At 38.7% G+C, this 22,021-nt stretch overlaps 2 protein-coding genes and 1 long non-coding RNA gene across 8 annotated transcripts; all 3 read left to right on the forward strand.

Annotated features, from left to right (window-relative positions):
• The first annotated feature begins 1,024 nt into the window (after positions 1-1,024).
• Positions 1,025-4,042, forward strand: LOC146564050 (uncharacterized). Its single transcript, XR_014894396.1, has 3 exons — positions 1,025-1,967; positions 2,862-2,890; positions 3,310-4,042. It is a non-coding gene; the product is annotated as an uncharacterized LOC146564050 (long non-coding RNA).
• Positions 4,043-8,121: 4,079 nt separating this feature from the next.
• On the forward strand, positions 8,122-14,924 carry LOC146564051 (uncharacterized). Of its 6 annotated transcripts, XM_085291499.1 has the most exons (4): positions 8,122-11,258; positions 12,763-12,877; positions 12,994-13,097; positions 13,202-14,924. In XM_085291499.1, the coding sequence occupies exons 1-3, from the start codon at positions 8,151-8,153 to the stop codon at positions 13,050-13,052; spliced, it is 3,282 nt and encodes a 1,093-aa protein (XP_085147625.1). In that variant the 5' UTR covers positions 8,122-8,150; the 3' UTR covers positions 13,053-13,097; positions 13,202-14,924. The 6 variants fall into 6 exon arrangements, with proteins under 6 accessions (XP_085147625.1, XP_085147629.1, XP_085147630.1 ...); XM_085291503.1 differs by lacking the exons at positions 12,994-13,097; positions 13,202-14,924 and adding an exon at positions 11,342-11,390 and having other exon boundaries at positions 12,761-12,867; XM_085291504.1 differs by lacking the exons at positions 12,994-13,097; positions 13,202-14,924 and having other exon boundaries at positions 12,761-12,896.
• A 3,781-nt stretch (positions 14,925-18,705) lies between these two features.
• med18 (mediator of RNA polymerase II transcription, subunit 18 homolog (yeast)) lies at positions 18,706-21,839 on the forward strand. Its single transcript, XM_085291506.1, has 3 exons — positions 18,706-18,863; positions 19,282-19,384; positions 20,571-21,839. The coding sequence occupies exons 2-3, from the start codon at positions 19,312-19,314 to the stop codon at positions 21,125-21,127; spliced, it is 630 nt and encodes a 209-aa protein (XP_085147632.1). The 5' UTR covers positions 18,706-18,863; positions 19,282-19,311; the 3' UTR covers positions 21,128-21,839.
• Positions 21,840-22,021: the final 182 nt, after the last annotated feature.

Consider the following 22,021-nt stretch of genomic DNA (forward strand, 5'->3'; position numbering starts at 1 on the left):
GAACCACCATTCAAACTTTAAAACGAAGACAAGACATTCAACTATTCAACTTGTATTTATCTTTTCAATATCTATTATACTTTTTCTTCAGTTCCAGTTTAAGTTTCATGATGTTTTTTCACCCGTTTCAGAGTTTATAATGGGTGTCTATGGGACGGAATGTTGGGGCTAGAGTGAGACAGCTCAACTGCTAGAGTGAGAGGAGCAAAAAAATTTATCTTAAAATATTTTTTAAAACTGCTGCTGTGTCCGCAGCGTTTGCTCTACAGGTATGATTTTACCCTCAAAACGTAGCCATGGCTGTCCTCTTTCATCCAATGTGTTTACTATTGTCCTAGGTGTTATGGTTCTTTCATAAATGTCACCAATGCACAGCCTCCTCCCTCCAACTCTTCCATAGACTCTAATGTTAAAATGGCTCAGAAGGTTCGTTTGAAAATCAGAAGAGCATGGTGTCTTTACACTGTCACCACGTCCATATAATAAACTCCACAGGCATGAAAACTGAGAATTTGGTAGACTAGACATGGCTGTCGCTCACGGTGAAAGAATTTTGTCAGTACGACATGTACTTTTCATTTGGGAACGATTTGTTTCGGCCTGACTTTTCTGTTCATTTTAAGCAGCAAAAGTGAGGTGCATGTCTGTGTCGTGTGTATGGAGCCATTGGGTGCAGTCACTATAGCAACCAGGCTCACACCTGTCTGCTTAACGAGCTCTCTCTGCCACTATGCCAAGATTCATCTTAAACACTTCTCTTTCAACTGCTGCTGTGTCCACAGTGTTAAAGCCATCATTTTACCCTCAAAACGTCGCCATCGTTGTTCTCTTTCCAACATCTTGTCTTTCAAAGCTCAGAGATGTCAACTTTTTAAACTGTGTGGATCCAAGTGGAGGGATCACATTTGAGTCATTCAGTGATTCAAAGAATATGAACTTTTAATATTCTTTCAGATGTTTTCTGACTCTAAATGTTCTTTTCTCATTTCTTAGGTTTTTCTAATTTACAATTAAAACATTTTCAGCTTTTTTCCAACTTCTTCTTCTGTGTAACCTTCAGCTTTTAGCAGTTCAGCACTGTTGTTTTCAGGTTAAATTCAGGTTGTTTTTTTTGTTTTTTTTATCTCATTCAAAATTTTTAACTCAAAATTCAGCAATTAATTCATTTCAGTCCACATGTCTGTGTCCGTGTGTATGGAGCCCTTGGGTGCAGTCACTATAGCAACCAGGCTCACACCTGCCTGCTTAACGAGCTCTGTCTCTCACTCTGCCAAGATTAAATCAAAAATGTGTGTTACATCTAAGCAGTTGTAGTAAGATTAACTTTTTCAATAGGTACAATAAGACAGGTTTGACAGGCTTTTGCCACAGATTAACAGTATGTCAGTAGTTAATATAGGCTAACTGAATAGAGCCCTGAATTATTGCCCTGTTAAATTCAAGTTGATTGTGTATTGGTGGACTTGTCTTCTCCACACAGGTTTTTCATACCTCGGCAGTTTTAGTCAGTTGATGACTTTAAAATAATCTTTTCTGACTGGATAATTAAAGCTCACAGCATCTACCTGTCTGTAGTGTATTTTCCCACATTTTAAATAATCGAATCTCATTTAATGTCTCTGTTTTTAGTCTGTATAGTTTATCTCCCCACGAATACGCTCAAAGTAGTCTTAAAATAAAATCCATAAAACAGTTCAAGATGACATACTTTTTATTTGCTAATTTAATGCCAGTTGCCCTCTTTCCTGAGTATAAGCGAATGAGTGACATAAAGAGAAAAAGTACCAATTTGTATGCTGGTGAGTCTTGTGTATTTTTTTCTCTGTCTCTCTATGACAGAGAAATATATATGCTCATTATTGATGTTCAAACTGATGCTCAAATTTCCAAGCACCACCTGAACGCCTCATCAGTCTTTAACTAATCACTGCACCAACTGCCGTCATTCCGCTTTGCTCTCTGCTGTGGTAAGTACAATACACTCAGTACAGCACGGTTTTAATTTTATGATGGTAAAAATACATGTTTGACATTTAAACTCACATATCAAGTCTTTTTAAAGTTCAACAGAGTTCAAAGAATAAAGAAAGCAAAAAAAGAATAACCTTTGCTACCATTTATATAGGTTTATGACTTTTGCTGTTAGCAGCAGTGCTAACGCTAGCTTCAATGCTAATGCTAGCTATAGTGCTAACACTAGCCTTAGCAGTTGTTAACTGACAAAAAGAATATTCTTGTGATATTCCTGTGATATTTATTGGCGGTCAGTGAGACAAAAGTAACAAATGAGATTTATTATTGCCATTGTGCCTCAGTTTTAACAGTAAGAGTACTTTATGACTTTTGCTGTTAGTAGCAGTGCTAATGCTAGCTTCGATGCTAATGCTAGCATCAATGCTAACGCTAGCTATAGTGCCAACACTAGCCTTAGCAGTTTTTAACTGACAAAAAGAATATTCCTGTGATATTCCTGTGATATTTATTGGCGGTCAGTGAGACAAAAGTAACAAATGAGCTTTATTATTGCCATTGTGCCTCAGTTTTAACAGTAAGAGTGCTAGTTCTACCAGCAGTGCTAACACTAACTGAAGTGCTAACGCTAGCAGGAATGCTAGCGTTAGCAGCGATGCTAAGGCTAGTAACAGTCTAACAGTAGCCTTATATAAGTACTTAAATAAATACTTCAGTTAATTAGTTTGAATTATAAAATGGCTGCTGTATCAGCTGGTGTGCTATATTACTCTATAATTACCCTGCTGACTATAAGTTCAGTGTATCATGTCGTGTGGGCTTTGTTTTTTTGTTAGTCTGATAACACTGTACAGACAACTAACATGTTATTTCTTGTCTTACACTTTCAGGAACTTGACTCACATCTGTGCTTTGCCTGGTAGGTGTGCACATACTGTTAGAGAAGTACACCAAATTTTTAAAAAAAGAGTCTGACTAATATAAGCTTTAAAGTGATGGGTTCAAACTTTGTGCTAGACCTTTTAAACACATTTTTATAATAAATACACATAAGTTCAGCTTAACAATTGGGCTAAAATATTTTTTTCGTACATTTTTGCACATTACATGTGATTAGTTAACAATTCACTCAATCATATTTGTATTTAAAAATATTATTGCTGAATTTAATTAAATATTTATTCTTTTAAAAAGTGCCAAATTGTGCAACTTTTTGCACATGGCAGCCGACAACAGTTTAGCTTGAATATTTGTTTTGTCCTTTTTCAGTAGTCACAATTAGTTCATACAATTACCATGTGATATAATTATTATTTTTTTCTTGTTTTTTGTTCACAGTGTGCAGAAGAAGAACAAGGACCAGATCTCCAGTCTTCTATCTCACATACCAACCCCCCAACCCCTCTATCTTCTGTCCTACTCCACCTGTTGTCTCTGCCTTCTTTCCATCTGTATTTCACCCTGTGGTTTGTGAGAAATTTTGCCAAACCAAGAATCTTATTGCGGTTTGATTTAAAGCCGTGTCTCTCCTGCTCTGTCTGTTCTCTCTGCTAAATTTTCTCTCTACCTGTTTTTCACTCTTTGGCTTGCTGCTGAAAAATGCACAAGCCAATAAAACAATAAAGAGTGCATATTTTGCCTCAACCTGAGAACAAACTGAACAAACAAAGAAAACTCTGCGGTTTGATTTAAAGCCGTGTCTCTCCTGCTCTGTCTGTTCTCTCTGCTAAATTTTCTCTCTACCTGTTTTTCACTCTTGGCTTGCTGCTGAAAAATGCCAAGCCATTAAAGCAATAAAGAGTGCATATTGCCTCTACCTGAGAACAAACTGAACAAATAAAGAAAACTCTAATTCACGGTTTGATTGTGATTTCCCAGCCGTGTTTCTCCTGCTCTGTCTGTTCTCTCTTCTAAATTTTCTCTCTAGCTGTTTTTCACTTTGTGCTTGCTGCTAAGTTGTGCCAAGCCAATAAAGAGAGTGCATATTATTCTCTCGACTGACAAACTGTCAAACAAACAAAGACATCTGTTTCTGAGAAATAAAAACTGAAATATAAAGACAAAGAAAACATCTCCTGCTCTGTGCCACTCTTATTTTATAAACATATTTTCTAAAGACTAAGAGAAACACTTGTGTAAAAATGCCAAGGAAGCAGAAAAAGTCACAAGCTGCAAAACAACGCTGGAAGAAGTTCCATGAGTTTCATGAAGTACCAACATGTGAACAAGCTGAGTGTGATTTTCCTCAGAGCTCTGCAGAAGACTTTGTGTCTGCAAAGACCAATGCTGATGGTGTCAAACAGGCAGGTCAACATGTTCCTGCACATGTACAACAGGTATCCTATGCAGATGCTGTAAAGATTGGATTGCAGCATGAATTTAATGATCATCAGGTAAACCATAGAGACCAACCTGAGGTGTCAAGTGCCCCACAGGTGGGTTATGCTGATATTGTAAAAAGAGGCCGTCACAGTGATGTGGCAGGACCATCTCATGCAGAAAGAGTGAACTTTGAAAACCAGCCCTCTGTTACACATATCTGTGCATCTCACAGCCAGGCTCATCCCAAATATGGAGACTCCAGAAACAAGCAGTGCACATGTAACTCACTCACATTTCTTGCTTTCCTTCATGAGAATGATAACATGACTACAGCTGACCTTAATCTGGTCTTGGATAAAGGTGATGTGATGTACAAAGAGGCCAAGAAAAGATTTCCTAAAAATATTCATTTGGCAACCGATGAGCTGCCAGACAAAGTTGATGCTCGCTGGTCTATGTATGATGTCGACATGACACAGCCTTCCCGGTATGGGACATTTGAAGAACCTCCAGAGGAAGCAGTAGATACCTTTCTCAGCTTAGAAGCAGGACTGAGCTGCCTGTTGTCAGATGTGCAGTATGCCTTATTGATTATGAGTGGATTGTGTATCGCAGTGTTCAGATCCACATCAGGCAAATATGGTTTCTTTGATCCACACTCCAGAACACCCAGTGGTCTTCCTCTACTACTACAGTCACGTAATCGTGGTACAGCAGTGATGCTGAAATTCACACTCCTCAGTGACATGATTAAGAGGATCCAAGATTCTTATGAAATGATGGAGATATCACCCTCTTGTAACTATGAACTGAAGCCTGTGCAGTTCTACAGTATGAGCACAGTCAACCTGAGTGATACTATCACAGACACAGTCTGCAGACCAACAGCTGCCACTGCTGTGGCATCTACTCACTCTGATACAACTGTTGATGAAGCAAACTCCTCTACTCCAAGGAGAAACACAACGACTGATCTGACTGAGAACATCTTTTGTCAAATGTCCATTTGTACGCCACCGGTGAAACAAAAAGAAGTCCACGTGACTCAGTTCACATCATATGAAGATCAGAATGAACCTCCTAATATACCAACTGAAGAACTATGCAGTGAATTAAGTTTCCTTCCATCAAGTGATGCTTTTTCATGTCAATCAAATGCTGCCATAACAAATGTTGCTGCCTGTGACCTTTCTGATATAGTTTTACAAAAAGTGAAAAAAGTTAATAAACAACAAAGGCAAAAACTGAGAAGAAGATTAATGGCATCAGAGAAACCCAGAAATCAGAGAAAAAAAAACCAAAAAAGGAAAGAACGACAAAAGTATGCTTCAAACAAAGAGTACAAAGAAAAGAAAAAGTCTTGCACAAGCGAGGCATATAAAAACAATCCTGAAGTCAGACAGAAAAAACAACAGTATATGAAAAGACGTTACTGTGAAAATGATGAATTCAGAAAGAAACAAAAACAATATGTTAAAAAACGTTTTTCTGAGAATGCTACAGTTAGAAAGAAACAACAACAATATATTAAAAGACGCTACTGTGAGAACGATGAATTCAGAAAGAAACAACAACAATATATTAAAAGACGCTACTGTGAGAACGATGAATTCAGAAAGAAACAACAACAATATATTAAAAGACGCTACTGTGACAATGCTGAATTTAGACAAAAACAAAAAAACTATATAACTAAAAGGTATCAAGAAAACCCTGAATTCAGAGAGAGACAGAGATCTCGAGTGACTCAGCGTTATGCACGTGACAATGCATTCAGAGTAAGACACAGACAACTAATGAAACAACTAATGCGAGACAGGTATCAAAGTAATCTTGCATTCAGGATTATGCACAACATGAGATGTGCAATGAAAATAAAAAGGAAATACAGATGGGTGAACAGACAAACCCAAGAGAGTGACAACAGTGTGATCAACGAGGCCATATCTGTGTTCAAATCACAAATCAAAGCTGGACCATCATACCCATGTACTGTATGCTTCAAGGCTTCATTTCCAAACCAAGTGCGACCCTGCACAAGGTCAAAGTATGTCAAAAACCCACATGTAGTTGCAACATGTTTGACAGGAAAGTTTGTTCATGTTTGTGATGAAAACTGCAGAAATGAGCAGTGCAAAGTGCCTGATGAGAGAAAGAGAGAGTGGATATGTCACACCTGCCACGATCATCTTAAAAATGGATCCATGCCAGCACTTGCTGTTGCCAATAAGTTGGATCTTGCTGATATTCCAGCTGAACTTTCTGATCTCAACATACTGGAGAGACATCTCATAGCCAAGTGCATACCATTTGCCAAGATCATTCCTCTTCCCAAAGGCAGACAAAGAGCAATTAGAGGAAATGTGGTCTGTGTCCCATCAGAGGTACAGGAAACTGTTGAAACACTACCTCGATTGAGAATTAATTCTCAGGTGATCAGAGTAAAATTGAAGAGACGCTTGTCTTACAAAGGTCATCAGCTGTTTCAGACTGTAAGCTGGTCTAAACTTGTGCAAGCACTGCATAAACTCAAGCAGATTCATCCACAGTATAAGGATGTGAGCATCAGAGATGATGCTGAGCTGTGTGATCCAACTCTTCCTGATGAAGATGATGAGGATGATGATGATGAAAACATGAATGAGGACGATTATGATGAGGCTGATTTAATGGAAATTGACAGCTGTGAGAAAAATGCACTGAGTGAAGCACAAAATATAAATGAACAGGACATTGACATGTTACCCTGTGATGGTGAACAATCGCATGAACAGATGAGAGATGATTCAGAGCAAGCAGATGGACTGACTAATGGTGGTTTTGCACTCGAGTCCTGTTTGCAGCCCCCTGATGTGGCTGAGGAGATATTATGTTTCAGTGAAGGAATCTACTCTGTTGCTCCTGCAGAGAGAAACAATCCAATAAGTTTTTTCAAAACACCTAAACTGGAGGCCATGGCCTTCCCTGTGCAGTTTCCTACAGGCCAAAACACACTTGATGAAAGAAGGCTGATCAAAGTATCCCCCAGTGGGTATTTCAAATCAAGACTTTTCTGCATTGATGATCGTTTTGCCAAAGACACAAACTATTTATTCTTTGCACAGTTTGTGACTGAAATACACTTGGCTACATCCAGCATGACAGTACAGTTAAGGAAGGCAAAGCCTCTGACCAGAGATGGTAGAAAAATAACCTCAGGCATGTTACAAGATAAACATGAGGTGGAGAAACTGGTGCGAAATAAAGATGCAGTGAGATTCATGCAGCCTCTGAGAGGAACCCCAGCCTATTGGGAGAAAACAACAAGAGATCTTTTTGCCATGATCAGACAGTTGGGAACTCCCACGTTCTTTTGCACATTTTCAGCTGCTGAAATGCGCTGGCCTGAAGTGATCGAGGCAATAACAAGGCAGCAAGGTGAACAAGTGAATTTTGAAGGACTCGACTGGTCAGCAAAGTGTGACATCCTGAGAAGCAATCCTGTCACAACAATGCGCATGTTTGACAAGAGAGTTGAAGCATTATTCAGAGATTTACTCTTATCTCCCGCAGAGCCACTTGGCAAAGTCATTGACTACTTTTACAGAGTTGAGTTTCAGCACAGAGGAAGCCCACACATACACTGCCTCCTGTGGGTAGAAGGTGCTCCTGTGTTTGAGGAGGATGATGAGCAAACTGTTGTTGATTTTATAAACAAATACATCACAGCTCAGCTGCCTGATCCACATAAACAACCTGAACTGTACAAAAAAGTAACAGAAGTGCAAAAACACAGTAAGAACCACACAAAGACGTGCTTTAGGAGTTTAAGCTCCAGGTGCCGTTTTGGTTTTCCCAAACCACCCTGCAATGAGACAATGATCACAAGACCCAGTGAGGATGATGCACTGGAAGTAGAAACGGCAAAGAACAAGCTCAGACCACTGAACCAGCTGCTGAATGAACCTGAAACTGCTTCCATGAGTTTAGAGCAGCTCTTGGAAAGATGCAAGTTGACACATGCAGAATATCAGAGATACCTGAATAAAATGAACATGAGGAGTACGATCATACTAAAGCGTGATCCAAAAGACTCTTGGATAAACGGCTATAATCCACATCTGCTTGAAGCCTGGAACAGTAATATTGACATAAGCTTTGTTTTAGATGCTTTTGGTGCTGCAAATTATTTAATGAAATATATATCAAAAAAAGAGGGCGGGCTATCTGAGTACCTGAAAACTGTCATTGAGAACTCCCATAAGGACAGTGTAAATGAGTGCGATGAAATGAGAGCCGTCATGCAGGCATATTCAAAGAAGCGAGAGATCAGTGCACAGGAGTGTGTTGCTCGTGCATGTGGTCTTCACATGAAGCAATGCTCACGTGCTGTAATATTCATTCCAACTGATGATAATCCTGTGAAAATGAGTCGTCCCCTGTCAGTTCTGGACAACACAACACCTGAGTCTTCCAATGTTTGGATGACATCTTTGAATGACAAATACAAAGCCAGACCTGAAACACCAGAGTATGAGGAGATGTGCATGGCAGACTTTGCTGCTACTTGCAGGATTGTCTATGGCCAACAGAAAAAAGGTAAAGATGTTTTGCCCCTTCTCAATGAGATGGGGTTTGTGCAAAGGCGCAAAAACAATAAGCCTGCTATCATCAGATTTCACCGCTGCTCACAAGAAAAACATCCAGAGCAATATTACGGAAGACTGCTTAAACTGTACCTTCCTCATCGTTCAGACCACGAACTGAAAACACCATCGTTGCCAACCTATCAGGCTTTCTATGGTGCTGGCTGTGTACAGCTGCCAGGTACTGACCGTCTTGAGTACGTGCAACACATTGTCAAAAGAAACAGAGAAAAATATGAGAAAAACAGTGAGGAGATCGAGAGCGCTGTTGAGGAATATGAGCAGAACAGAGGTGTGACTGACGAATGGTGTAATCTGGCACCTGAATCAGATCTCGTAAGGTTGCCACTTGTTGAACAAGAAAGAGAGCGAGACAATGAAAATGAACAGGAAGATGTGCCCGACTACAGCCGTCAGGCTGATGCTTCAACAGAAGTCAGAGCCATCAGGGAACCCCCTGCTATTGATCCCACATTGTTACGTCAGATGTTTCAGAATCTGAACAAGAAGCAAGCCTGCATATTTTATGCAGTTAGAGACTGGTGCATTAAAAGAGTCTGTGCTCTAAATCCAGAGCAGTTTTTCTTTTATATTAATGGTGGTGCTGGAACAGGAAAATCACATCTTATCAAATGCATCTACTCAGAAGCATCTAAGATACTGAGCAAAGTGCCCAGATATGCAGACGACGTTGACATATCAAAACCCACTGTCCTGTTAACTGCTTTCACTGGGACTGCAGCTTTTAACATTTCTGGAACAACACTGCATTCTCTTCTCAAGCTGCCTAGAAGCTTAAAACCTCCCATTCAGGGACTTGGCAATCAGCTGGATGAAGTCAGATCAGAACTTTTGAATGCTGAAATAATCGTCATTGACGAAGTGTCTATGGTGTCAAGACATCTGTTTGCATATGTAGATGCAAGACTCAAACAGATCAAAGGGACTCGGAGACCCTTTGGAGGCATGTCAGTCATTGCTGTCGGAGACTTCTATCAGCTACCCCCAGTGCGACAGTCTAAACCTCTCTGTGTGCACGACCCGTCTGAGATCGACCTGTGGCGGGAGCATTTTCAGATGATCACTCTGACTGAGATTATGCGTCAGAAAGATGATGTTGTCTTTGCAGAGATGCTGAACAGAATTCGTGTGAAAGGAAAGTTGGATGAGCTTTGCGAAGCAGATAGAAATTTGTTGTCACAGGCCATAACTGAACCAGCCCATTGTCCAACTGATGCGTTGCACATTTTTGCAACTAATAAAGAAGTGGATGCACACAACTCTGCAACACTGGCTCTGCTCCACACTCATATCATTGACATCCATGCAGATGATTATAGAAAAGATCCTAGAACTGGCAGAATGGCACTTCAAGACAGACCGTTGAAAGGAGGTAAAAACGAGTTACCAGACACACTGAAAGTTGCAGAAGGAGCTCGTGTCATGCTCACCAGAAACATTGACATACAAAATGGTTTGGTTAATGGAGCTTTTGGAATACTACTTAGAGTAGTTCACTCTGAAAACGACCAACACATCATCAAGCTTGGACTTAAAATGGATAATGAGACATCTGGAAAGAATAACCGCACACCAGCAGACGACATGGTGTACATTGAGAGAGCAGAGGAGAATCTGAAGCAGAAAGGAGTGGTACGAAGACAGTTCCCAGTGAAGCTGGCCTTTGCATGTACAATACATAAGGTACAGGGTATGACAACTACATCAGCTGTTGTCTCTCTTAAGAGCATTTTTGAGCCCGGCATGGCCTACGTAGCTGTCAGTAGAGTGACGTCTCTCAGTGGACTGTATCTTCTTGATATGGAAGAGAAAAAAATATTCACCAACCCAGAAATCACTGCAGCGCTTGAGAACATGAGACAAGCCAACCTTGATGACATGATGCCTCTTCTACACGTGAGGCAAACACTGAGCAGGTCAGAGGTTTTCACCATTGTTCATCATAATACAGAGGGACTGCCAGCTCACATTAATGACATCAAAAGTCACCATGAATTGTGTCTAGCAGATGTTTTGTGCCTAACAGAAACACACCTGCGGGGCTCTTTTGTCGCAGAGAGTCTCCACTTGGAAAATTACAATTTGTTCAAACGCAACAGACACCTGTCCTACACAAACTTTCCCCAGATGGCAAACAGAAGTGGTGGTGGAGTTGCTGTTTATGTGAAAAGTGACATTCAAGTGCATGAAAAACAGTACATCCATAATGTAACTGACCTTGAATTTCTGGCTTTAAAGGTTGAAGCACCAGTCAGTGCTCTGATTGCAGTTGTATACAGACCTCCAGACTACACTCTGAGGCCATTCCTGAAAAACCTGGTAAGCCTATTAGACTCATTGGAGATCATGGACTGTCATCCCATCATAGTTTGTGGTGATTTTAATGAGAATGTTTTATCCAGTGCAAACAAACCAATCCTGGAGCTGTTTGAGTCTAGGGGATACGCACAGGTCATCACTGCCCCTACCACAGAGAAGAACACACTGCTTGACCTAATTTTCATTTCTCAGTCAGATCGATGTCTCCATTCTGGAGTCATGAAGACATACCATAGTTACCATGACCCAGTATACTGTGTATTGTCCTGTGATGATTCATGATCTAGATCTTTGAATACAGTAAGTAATTTCTATATTTTTGAATGACTTAAGAAAGTAGAGCGATATTTAAAAGTTGACGCCCTGCATTGCAGTATAATGTTTGAATTGTTTACATAAAATACAATTACATGAATTAAGTAATGATATCAGTAAAAGATGACAATTTTATTTATCACAGAAAATCTAAAATTCACTAACAGTAACCTATAAATGTCAGAAAAATCAAATATAGCAGTTTAAAATGAATAGTGTAGGCATATCCTCTCTGCAGCCAGGCTTCAACATCCTGCCAGGCTGCCCCAGTCTCACTGTGGCTGGGAGGGAGGGAGGGTGGACCAGAGGATTGCCTACACAACACATAAATGTTCAACAGCTTCTTCATTGTTTCTGAGAGAACAATAATGACTAAAGGTTGCTTTTTAAAAAAACAAACAAACAAACAAACCTAATTACAGCAATAATGACAGTTAAGCCACTTTATGTGTGCCTCTATTTTGAAATACTATTTACAAAAATGTTATTATTTTGGTTTGTTATAAACTTTAAACTTTTTCAAAAGTATACGATTATATTTTTGGACAAATCTTTCGATGAAACATACATTTTTATGAGCTTTTATCATGTTTCGGCCAGTGCAATCATCAGGGTGGGTCTGGGTTGATAACTGCACATTTCTGGCCAGAAATGTTTCAGCAGTGTTACATAAGTAGTACATATGTAACACTTGCTTTCTGTTACCAGCTGATACCCTACATTTGTATAGACATTGGATGGTGTGAGGTTGGGGAGTTGAGTGGGGGGGGGGGGTGTTAGGTTTCCTTTTTTCTTTTTCTTTTTTAAGAGAGACACAGTCCTCCTGTGTCTTCTCCAAGCTTCACATGTAAGATCCAACAGTGTGAAGCACATAGCAGCTAGAAACTGTAATGCCACAGATCAGAGAGGCTTCATCATCACCATCTTCATCGCCGTACGATCAGAGCGTGAGACTTCACATCTGGAGCACAGGAGACATTCTGTGATAAGTCCTCCTTCTAGCTTGTCCCACAAGCAGTCGGTGAGATTTACTCACAACAAAAAGGGTTAATGACATAATTTCCATGAAAACATGTATTCATTCTTTGTAAAGTGTTTAAATTGTGTTTTCACTTGACCTTAGGAGTGTTAGAGTGTATTGTAATGTCTGTACTCAGGTGTTTCCCTCTGTGATCCATCCCCATCAGAGCTGAGACACTCAGGACTGAACAGACTGCACAGTTTCTGTGACCGAGCCTCCAAAACACCTTCTTTGAAACCACTCATGATAGAAGGGCTTCATATTTGCAGCAGCACTACTACAGGTATTCAGTTTATTACAGGATGTGTTTGTTTCTTAGGACCAGCTCTGAGTGCACACTACCTAACATATACACCTTTCTGTTCATTACAAACCAACTACTCTGGATCATACGGCCAGTTGGCAGGAATGTTGCTGCAGGAAAACATCCCTGGAGATCACCATCATTGTCAGACTGACTGTGCCTCCTCTGTGCAGTGTCAAGATCCTCCCTAAATGAGTGTGTAAGTTAACATTTTCATTATTTTATTCCCTTTGACAAGACAAGTATCACTGATATTTACATTTACAACTACATATGTTCCCGTTTTCTGCTCTTCTTTTAAAGTCCTCAGCTATCCTGCTTCTGTGCTGCTTGCCACACATCAAACACTGGCCGGATGACAGGGAGGATCCACTCTGAAGTCACTGGACGTGATGAGGATCATATGGGACTTCATAGTTTCACAGAAACATTGTGCTCTGTGATTACAGGTTTTAAATGGACATAATGACTGCCTCTCTCTGATCAACAGGCTAAAGGATTGTTTTCATTGTTAGTGCTCTGTACAATGTATGCTTATTTAATATTTCATCACAGAGCAAACCTTTATTTATTTAACATTTTTTTATTTTGTTTTAATGTTGAATTAACTGTGGGGATTTTTTTAAGTGGGCACTTGGGATGTCATATGACCAGAAATGTGGTAACTGGAATTCAACAGTATGGAAGAAAAAATCTGCTGAGAACGAAACACATACAAAAAACCCCAAGAAAATTCAAATTCATTCCATGTAATCCAATCTAAAACATTTTAAACTGCTGAACAGCAACACAAACAGTGTTAAAAAACAGTGTTAACAGAATGATTATGATGATTTTGTACCAAAGTTTCAGGTCACATGGCACACCTAGTGTGTAGTGTGGGGTATCAGCTGGTAAGTATAGGTTTTTTCATATTTGTGTCCTTAGAGTTCAGATAGATAAAGACTTGTGTATAATAATTAGTCATAACCACAACTCAAAGTCAGGGACTAACTAAATTTGGGACTTTGTGTCTGAGCCCAGGTTAAAACAATGTGTAAAAAAGCATTTAGTGGCATGGCTGAACAATGCTGTATTGATACTTATTTCTTCTTACTTACTTACTTTCTACTTATTATGTTCACAAAAAGGACTAATGTGTTTATTTGATTATTTGCATGTGTTAAACTGTGTCACCACCTTAGGCTTTCATTTGAGTTTACTCACAAATCTCTATACAGTTCTCTTTTACCACTGTGTGGACTCTGTTTACATTAAAACATAAAAAAGAATGAGTAATAAAAAGATGTGTAGACAGATCAGAAGATTAAGTAGACCGATAGAAACAGCTGTTCAGCCATGTTCTAAGAAACCAACACAATTTAAAGGTTCAGGATTGTGGTTTTAAAAGTTGAATTTTCATGTATTTCATATGTTGCTCATTATTTTTTATTTAGTTATTTAATTTAGTTATTTTTCTTTATTCTACCAGTCCTTTTCAGAAAGAAGCTGTAAAATATGACTTAAGATTTTTATGTTATTTTCTATGACATACAAAACAAATTGATGTATGTAATACTATTAAACATGATATACACATGTGTATATGTCTGAAAAACATCATGCTGTATATTAAAGTTTGTATTTTCTGCAGAATGTTTGTTCATCTTTTAAGTTCATTTCAATTAGAAGAATATGAACTTTTAATATTATTTCAGAGGTTTTCTGACTCTAAATGTTCTTTTCTCATTTCTTAGGGTTTTCTAATTTACATTTAAAACATTTTCAGCTTTTTTCCAACTTCTGCTTCTGTGTAACCTTCAGCTTTTAGCAGTTCAGCACCTTTGTTTTCAGGTTAAATTCGTTTTTTTTTTTTTTTTTTTTATCTCATTCAATATTTTTAACTCAAAATTCAGCAATTAATTCATTTCAGTGCATACATTCAGATTCAAGCATTCACACTGCAGTTTCTTCAGAAAATGCACTTTCTAGTTAAGATTGTCATTTCCAAAACACTGCCCGCCCCCACCCCGCGGTCCGCAGCGCTGTTGAAAAGGCTGTGGAAGTCCCTGTCAGAGGTGTGGACTCGAGTCACATGACTTGGACTCGAGTCAGACTCGAGTCATTAATTTTATGACTTTAGACTTGACTTGAAAAAATGTTCTAAGACTTGTGACTTGACTTGGACTTTTACACCAATGACTTGGGACTTGAATTGGACTTGAACCGGTTTACTTGAAAAGACTTGATATTTTACCCCAAATATAAAATTTAACATGCATATTATATAGAGATTGAAAATGTGACGTCATTCACGGGTAGAACCGCAAAGGATTCTGGGAACTCGTGGCAAGCGGTACTAGCGCACTCAGGCTTTCAATTAAAATCAGTTATACAGCGATAAAAAGAAACACAAAAATGTCAAGAAGCCGTTGTATTATTAACTGCAATAGCCGGTCGCATGACAGCCACGGGAAGCCGACGGGTAAAGAGATCGGTTGTTATCGGATTACGTCGTTGAAGAGAAATTGTTCAAGCCATGTTTCCGAAGTAACAAAGACGCGACAGATGGCCTGGATTGCAGCCATTCAAAGACCAAATATAACGTCCCAGAACCCTCCAGCTCACAGGTTAGTCTGCTCCAAGCATTTACACGAAGGTCAGTGTTTTTTAGTAGTTAATACGTCATTTTCATAACATAATTAGTGATATAGGTTACAAGCAAGTCTGGCGCTGAACAGAAATTGTCGCGCTATGCTCCTTTATTTATTGTGCATAAATAGTGAATTGTCCTGACACAATATTGCGTTTCGCTTCTGTTATTATGGTACATTGACAAAAACATATACTTTTATTCACAGGATAAAACAGGTTTTTTGTATCACTAATTGCCCAGTGCGATTACAGACTGCGGTAAAGTGAGCCGTCATTTGTGAGCCGCGGTCAAGCCAGCCGCCTCCTATCCGCGCGGTGATTACAGCATACAATATTATTGTCACTGCTACATTTCTGTAACGCTACCAGAAATTATTTCCACTACTAATTAATTACCGTTGAGCTCAAAGGTCCTATTAATAAACGGTTAACGAATGTGTATTTATGATGACGATTTGTGAGACTGGTAAACTTATGATACGTACGATGGTCTTTCGTTCTACACGGTGCATTTCAAGGTCCTGCACCCATCCGTCGGTAAACTGTACCTGGGCTTGTTGCAGTGACCTGAAGTTACTAAACTTCATGAGTGTGTGCACTCACTCCAAGAACCGTATGATTATAAATATGCATATAAATATGCTACGATGAGATAGCTGACTTCATCTAACTAGCAAATGTTGTCCAGGCTACGTTGGTGATACAGTTTTTTTTAATGTGTATGATATTTTTGTCATGCGATTTTAAAGCTGGTCCTACAACCGCATCCAAGAATAACATGCAGCTTATCTCAGAACTGTCGGTGAAAATTATTCTTGGAGCTAGGTTTAATTGAGCTGCATTTTAAAGAGGTGCAATTTCACAATTTGTGTATATTTTCTAAGTTCACTATTTTGTCATGTGTTGAGAAAAACACAGATTTTAAAATTACATGGTCTAATATTTACATTTAGCATATAACTGCAACATTATTTTTATTTATTTTTTTTTTAAAGACTCGAAAGGACTTGAAATTCAAAGTTTCAGACTCGTGACTTGACTCGGACTTTTACACCAGTGACTTGAGACTCGACTCTGACTTGCCTGACATTACTTGAGACTTGACTTGAGACTTGAGGATAAAGACTTGAGACTTACTTGAGACTTGCAAAACAATGACTTGGTCCCACCTCTGGTCCCTGTATTAAACATGTAGACCTGTGACACAAAAATCACCAAACTCGGACGACCACAGACTGTTTTCCTTCGTGGTGATGAAGGAAAATGCTGGGTTGGCATGTAAAAGGGCATTTATTCCCTTCAAAGACCTGCAGTTCAAAAAAAGCGCCCCTCGACAGCCAAACCCATCTGTTCTCTGATTGGATTGTTACATTTGTGATTGACATGACATTGACCAATCAGATGAAAGGAAGAAAAATAGGGTCAAAATCCGTAAGTGTAACTTGCAGGGTTTTTTTTTTCTAAGTCCACACACAAATCTTTTTTACGCACACACAAATCTTTTTTACACACACACAAATCTTTTTTACACACACACAAATCTTTTTTACACATACAAATCTTTTTTACGCACACACAAATCTTTTTTACACATACAAATCTTTTTTACGCACACACAAATCTTTTTTACGCACACACAAATCTTTTTTACACATACAAATCTTTTTTACGCACACACAAATCTTTTTTACGCATACAAATCTTTTTTACATATACAAATCTTTTTTACACATACAAATCTTTTTTACAAGTACAAAATATTTATGACCACATTTTGAGCCCATACTAACATCAATTGTGATGAAGTGTTTTGAAAGGATCAAAAAGACTGTCCTGGCTACCTTGGACTCTTTACTTTATGCACACATACAGAATCAGTCCACTAGAAGGTAGTAACACATCTGTGAAAATGCTGTTAGTTGACTGAAGCTGCATTTAATGCTGCAGACTCTCTGAGAAGCTGCTCTTAGTCAGACTCACACCCTTTCTCTGTAACTGAGCTCTGAACTTCCTGTAAGATAGACCGCACTCAGTCAGAGTTGGACACCAGATATCAAACATCAGAACTGTGAGCACTGGTATTACTCAGGGGCACGTGCTGAGTGCACTGCCACATGCTCTCTTCACATATGAGTGTGAGCACCCCCCTAATCAATACCAGAATTATAAAATTTGCATATGAATCTAAAGTAATTGGGCTGATTACTGGCAGGGCTGGCATAGAGAAGAGAAGTGAAATGACTAGTGGCCTGGTGTCAGGAAAATAATCTTGCCCTAAATGTAGATAAGAGCAAGGCGATCTGAGGAAAAAACACTCCAAGACAGAGGTAGAGGACACACATGAGGTTGGATTTCACCTGGTCTCACAACCAGCACATTGACTGTACTTTCTAAGATGACTAACAGGGCCCAGCAGCACTACTCAAGACAGGAACACTCTATTGTGCGAGACTGCACAATAAATCACAGGATCATCTTTTCATTAGTATATGACATTTACACCAACAGGGCTGTCAGCATTGCCCACATCAACATTAAATACAACACACACTCACAACACCACCAGTTAACAGGTAGGTGGTAGATTCTAAAGGTAGATGCAACAGGAGTCTGAAATCAAAGACTGTAAGTCTCAAATCAGACTCGTGAATAAGACAGTCAGTTATGCCTCTCTTCTACCCCATCAATATTATTGACTATTACTGTAATTATTATTACCTGCTATGGCACAAATTTGTAAAGACCGGTTTGCAAATATGGACAAAGCAGGTACAACTCAGGTTTTCAAACTCAGGTTTGTTTTTAAAACTAATTTTAGTGTTTGCATCTTCAATTCTTGCAATCTGTAAAATTTCCGGATTCTTTATTTTTATTTTATTTGAATAATTATTTTTGTTTTGTGTCAAGAGATTGGCAAAATTAAGTGTAAACTACTGCTTTTATTTCCACAGTATGTATGCCAATAAAGCCTCTAAACTTAATACTCAGTAATATATACTTTTCACAGTACTGTGAAAACAGTAATAGTTTTCACAGTACTGATAATCCATTCGTATAGCCGGTGTTAATAAAAGCAGAGTAGCCTAAAAAGCCTGTCTGTCCATGACGTCCATGTCCATTTCTTTCTATTTTATACACGGATGACCTGCTGTCGATATTTTAACACTACCAGTAGGTGGCTGTAATGAGCCTCAAAGTTGGATGTCTACCGATTTGACACACCAAAGGAAGACGCTTCTCATTCATTGTTGTTGCTAACTGTGTTCACTTTTTCTTTGATAACTAAAAAGACGTTTATTTCTTTCCGCGTTCGCTTCTTTATTTTTGAAAGGTAATATATTTTTAATGTTTCTGTAATAACATTGAAACGTTTAGCCTGTTAGCTTAAGTAACGTTCCGGTTAGCTACTAGGAAACAGAGTAGCTGTGTAGTAGTAGCCGTGTGTTCAGAACCCCGTTTAGGCCTTTGGTCTTTTATTAAAACGTTATCGAGAACGAACACTTAAAACATTTACCCTTTTTCCTCGGCTACTGCTCTTCGTGGTTTCGTAGACAATAATGCACTATAATTGTTGTTTCGAGTGATTTACACCTAGATTAGAAGGCGTTATCACTGGCTATTAGCGAGCTAAAAGTTACAAACTCTGTTACCTATGGCGACAGGTGAATTTTTTTTTGTTAATGATGGCATTGCTCCATCAGATGTTCCGACATGTATATATGTATCTGCATATAATTTTCTTTCTTTAGGCTCAAAAACCTCAAAGTACCCGAGGAAAGATGGAGGCGCCACCTGTTACTGTAATGCCTGTCACTGGGGGCACAATTAACATGATGGAGTATCTGTTACAAGGTAAGATATCATGCATCCACCGAAGCTGAAGCAAGTAAGCAGGCAAATAACAAGCCCTGAGTGTTATACATAGCATAAGGTACTGATAGTGGCAATACTACAGATAGTAGCTTATAGTAACAAAAATGCAAAACAATAGCAATAATCATTTAATAGTTGCATTGTGCAACTGTTCAGCACAATGAGTAAAGTTACATGAGCAACATCCTTTGGTGTGAAAGTGAACAGTGTTACATATGTCACCTTTGACCTAAATTATTATGCACTAGCTCCTAAATAACAGCTAAATTCTTATTATAATATTATTATAAATAATTTTTAAAATGGTGCATTTACAATGTTTAAAACCTTATTTCTTAACTTGGTCACTCAATTGTAGAATACTGTGGGCCTTCTCCTGGACAATCGCAGTTTTGCCTAAAAAATGTATGGTCCAAAGTTTTGTCATGTATGATTGCTGTGAAGTTTTATCAAATACTTTTTAAGATATATTTTCTTTGAAATATGGACCATTGAACCTCTTCCAGCATTTTTTTTGTCATACATACCAGATGTTTGAACACAAATATCTGTTAAAGATAATACAGTTAAATGCATATGATTTCCATATCCAGATCTGCAGATCCAATCTGTCTCATATTTAAACGCACACCAATTTTTAATGGTATACAATTGAATTTCACAATAATGCAAAATGGAAAATTATTTCTTAGTTATAAAAATGAAAACAAATCTTTTTGGGGGGTTTAAATTTCATGCTGGATTGAGCAAATGTGAAGTTGTACCACAAAAATGAAAAATACATGCATAGTTTAACCCAAATAGACCAAAATTCTAAATTCTGGAGGTTTCAGATGGTATTCTGATAAAAAGATTTTGATTTATTGAGATAAGTTTAATAAATCAAAATGAGTATTTCATGATCTACTGAACTGTCTTATAATTTACTAGGTTTAAAATATTACTGCATGTGCCCTGAAAGTGGGTGGATGTGTATTTTTTTTGTTTTAAAGGAAAATCTTTGAGGTATTTGATATATGAAGCAAAAATGTCAAAGCAAATGTACAAACTATGGACGATCTGAGATAGTGGAGACTATATTTATAAATATAATATGTATAGAGTCCTGGCCATCAGATCAAATGTCATTTTTTGTATTTGTTCCTTGTGCACTTTATTTAATCAGGGAGTGTGTTGGACCAGGCCCTGGAAAGCCTCTTGCATCGCCTTCGAGGTCTGTGCGACAACATGGAACCTGAGACTTTTACTGATCATGAGTTGGTTTACCTTCTCAAAGGCCAGCAAGGAAATCCCTTCATTTTGCGTGCCCGCCGTTCCCTCTCCCACCCAACTGCTCCATGGCACCTACGCTACCTTGGTCAATCTGAAGTGGGAGACAAGAGTCGCCACGCTTTGGTACGCAACTGTGTTGATGTTGCTGCCACTCACAGCCTTCCGGAGTTCCTCAATGAGATGGGCTTCCGCATGGACCATGAGTTTGTCAGCAATGGACACATATTTCGTAAAGGTGCAATGAAAATTGTGGTCAGTAAGCTGTCACGCATACTTGTACCAGGGAATACAGAAAACACTGAGCATCTATCACTTTCATACCTGGTGGAGCTGAGTGTGTTGGCTCCTGCAGGACAAGACACTGTGTCAGAGGACATGCGCAGCTTTGCTGAACAACTCAAACCCCTGGTTCACTTGGAAAAGATTGACCCTAGCAAACAGAGACATTAGCCAGTTTTCCACAAAAAGGAACTTTCCCCGGGTGACTGGGAACCTTGGGAGGGACTCCATGACTTTCCACTAGAGGAACCAGGTCTAAGTCAACTTCTGAGGGAATTATTTCACTCTCAAAAAAGTTCCTTCTCAGGGCAGTATATTTTGAAAATTCAGTAACATTGGTGTTGGGGCTTGCAGCATTGAACAGAACTGATTGGCAGCCTCCTTGCACTATTTTAGTTAACTGCCTGAGCTATAGCTGATGTTATAGAGAGGGAGGTTGTTTTCAAGTGGGATAGTTTTTGAATGAAGGGGGGTGGAGGGACTAAACAAAGTGGTGAGTTAGAGGAATAAAATATTTTCTTTTTGTATTGTCTCACAACGCTTATGTTCTAAAGCAAAATTAAACATGGTCACACTTTTATGAAGCAAAAGCCATGTCTGAAGTTCTGGAATTTCCAGATTTTGTGTGAATGGAAGCAAAGATTCATCCTGTCCTCTGTGGCTGCTTTACTGTGTGCTTCAAAGAGACACTGACCTGCAGGTATGACACAAAGACCAGGGAAAAGAGACATAGACGCCTAATATGTAACGTCCTCATTATCAACTATAAAGCCCCACTTTTAAAAACACCTGTCACTTCATCAAAGAACTAATGTGCATAACCATTGTATGTTTTTTGTTTGTTTGTTTGTTTGTTTTTTAATAAAATAAAAAAGAGTCTATATATAGTCTTGGTTTAACAGTTACTGTTTGGTCAATTTTTAATGAGATAGAGAACATTTCAGCTAATACTGTCAAACATCACTGCATTCTACTAACTTTTACCAAATCATGGTTCTATAAGTTGGGCTGTAGGCAAGCTTATACCTGTGCTAACAATCAACACAATTCCTGGAAAGCCGAAAA

The sequence above is a fragment of the Mchenga conophoros genome, linkage group LG11 (assembly GCF_057382185.1).
Source record: "Mchenga conophoros isolate Kocher_MC1m ecotype Shallow Benthic linkage group LG11, M_conophoros_male_GT1.1, whole genome shotgun sequence".
Taxonomy (NCBI): domain Eukaryota; kingdom Metazoa; phylum Chordata; class Actinopteri; order Cichliformes; family Cichlidae; genus Mchenga; species Mchenga conophoros.

What these genes read in the sequence shown, in the direction of transcription:
- LOC146564051 (XM_085291499.1), top strand. Translation starts at nt 8,151, where the DNA reads ATGATCACAAGACCCAGTGAGGATGATGCACTGGAAGTAGAAACGGCA. An exon ending in GGCCATTCCTGAAAAACCTG is followed by an intron (nt 11,259 to 12,762) that starts GTAAGCCTATTA and finishes TCCCCATCAGAG; the next exon opens with CTGAGACACTCAGGACTGAA. An exon ending in TTGCAGCAGCACTACTACAG is followed by an intron (nt 12,878 to 12,993) that starts GTATTCAGTTTA and finishes TCATACGGCCAG; the next exon opens with TTGGCAGGAATGTTGCTGCA.
- med18 (XM_085291506.1), top strand. Translation starts at nt 19,312, where the DNA reads ATGGAGGCGCCACCTGTTACTGTAATGCCTGTCACTGGGGGCACAATT. An exon ending in GATGGAGTATCTGTTACAAG is followed by an intron (nt 19,385 to 20,570) that starts GTAAGATATCAT and finishes TTATTTAATCAG; the next exon opens with GGAGTGTGTTGGACCAGGCC.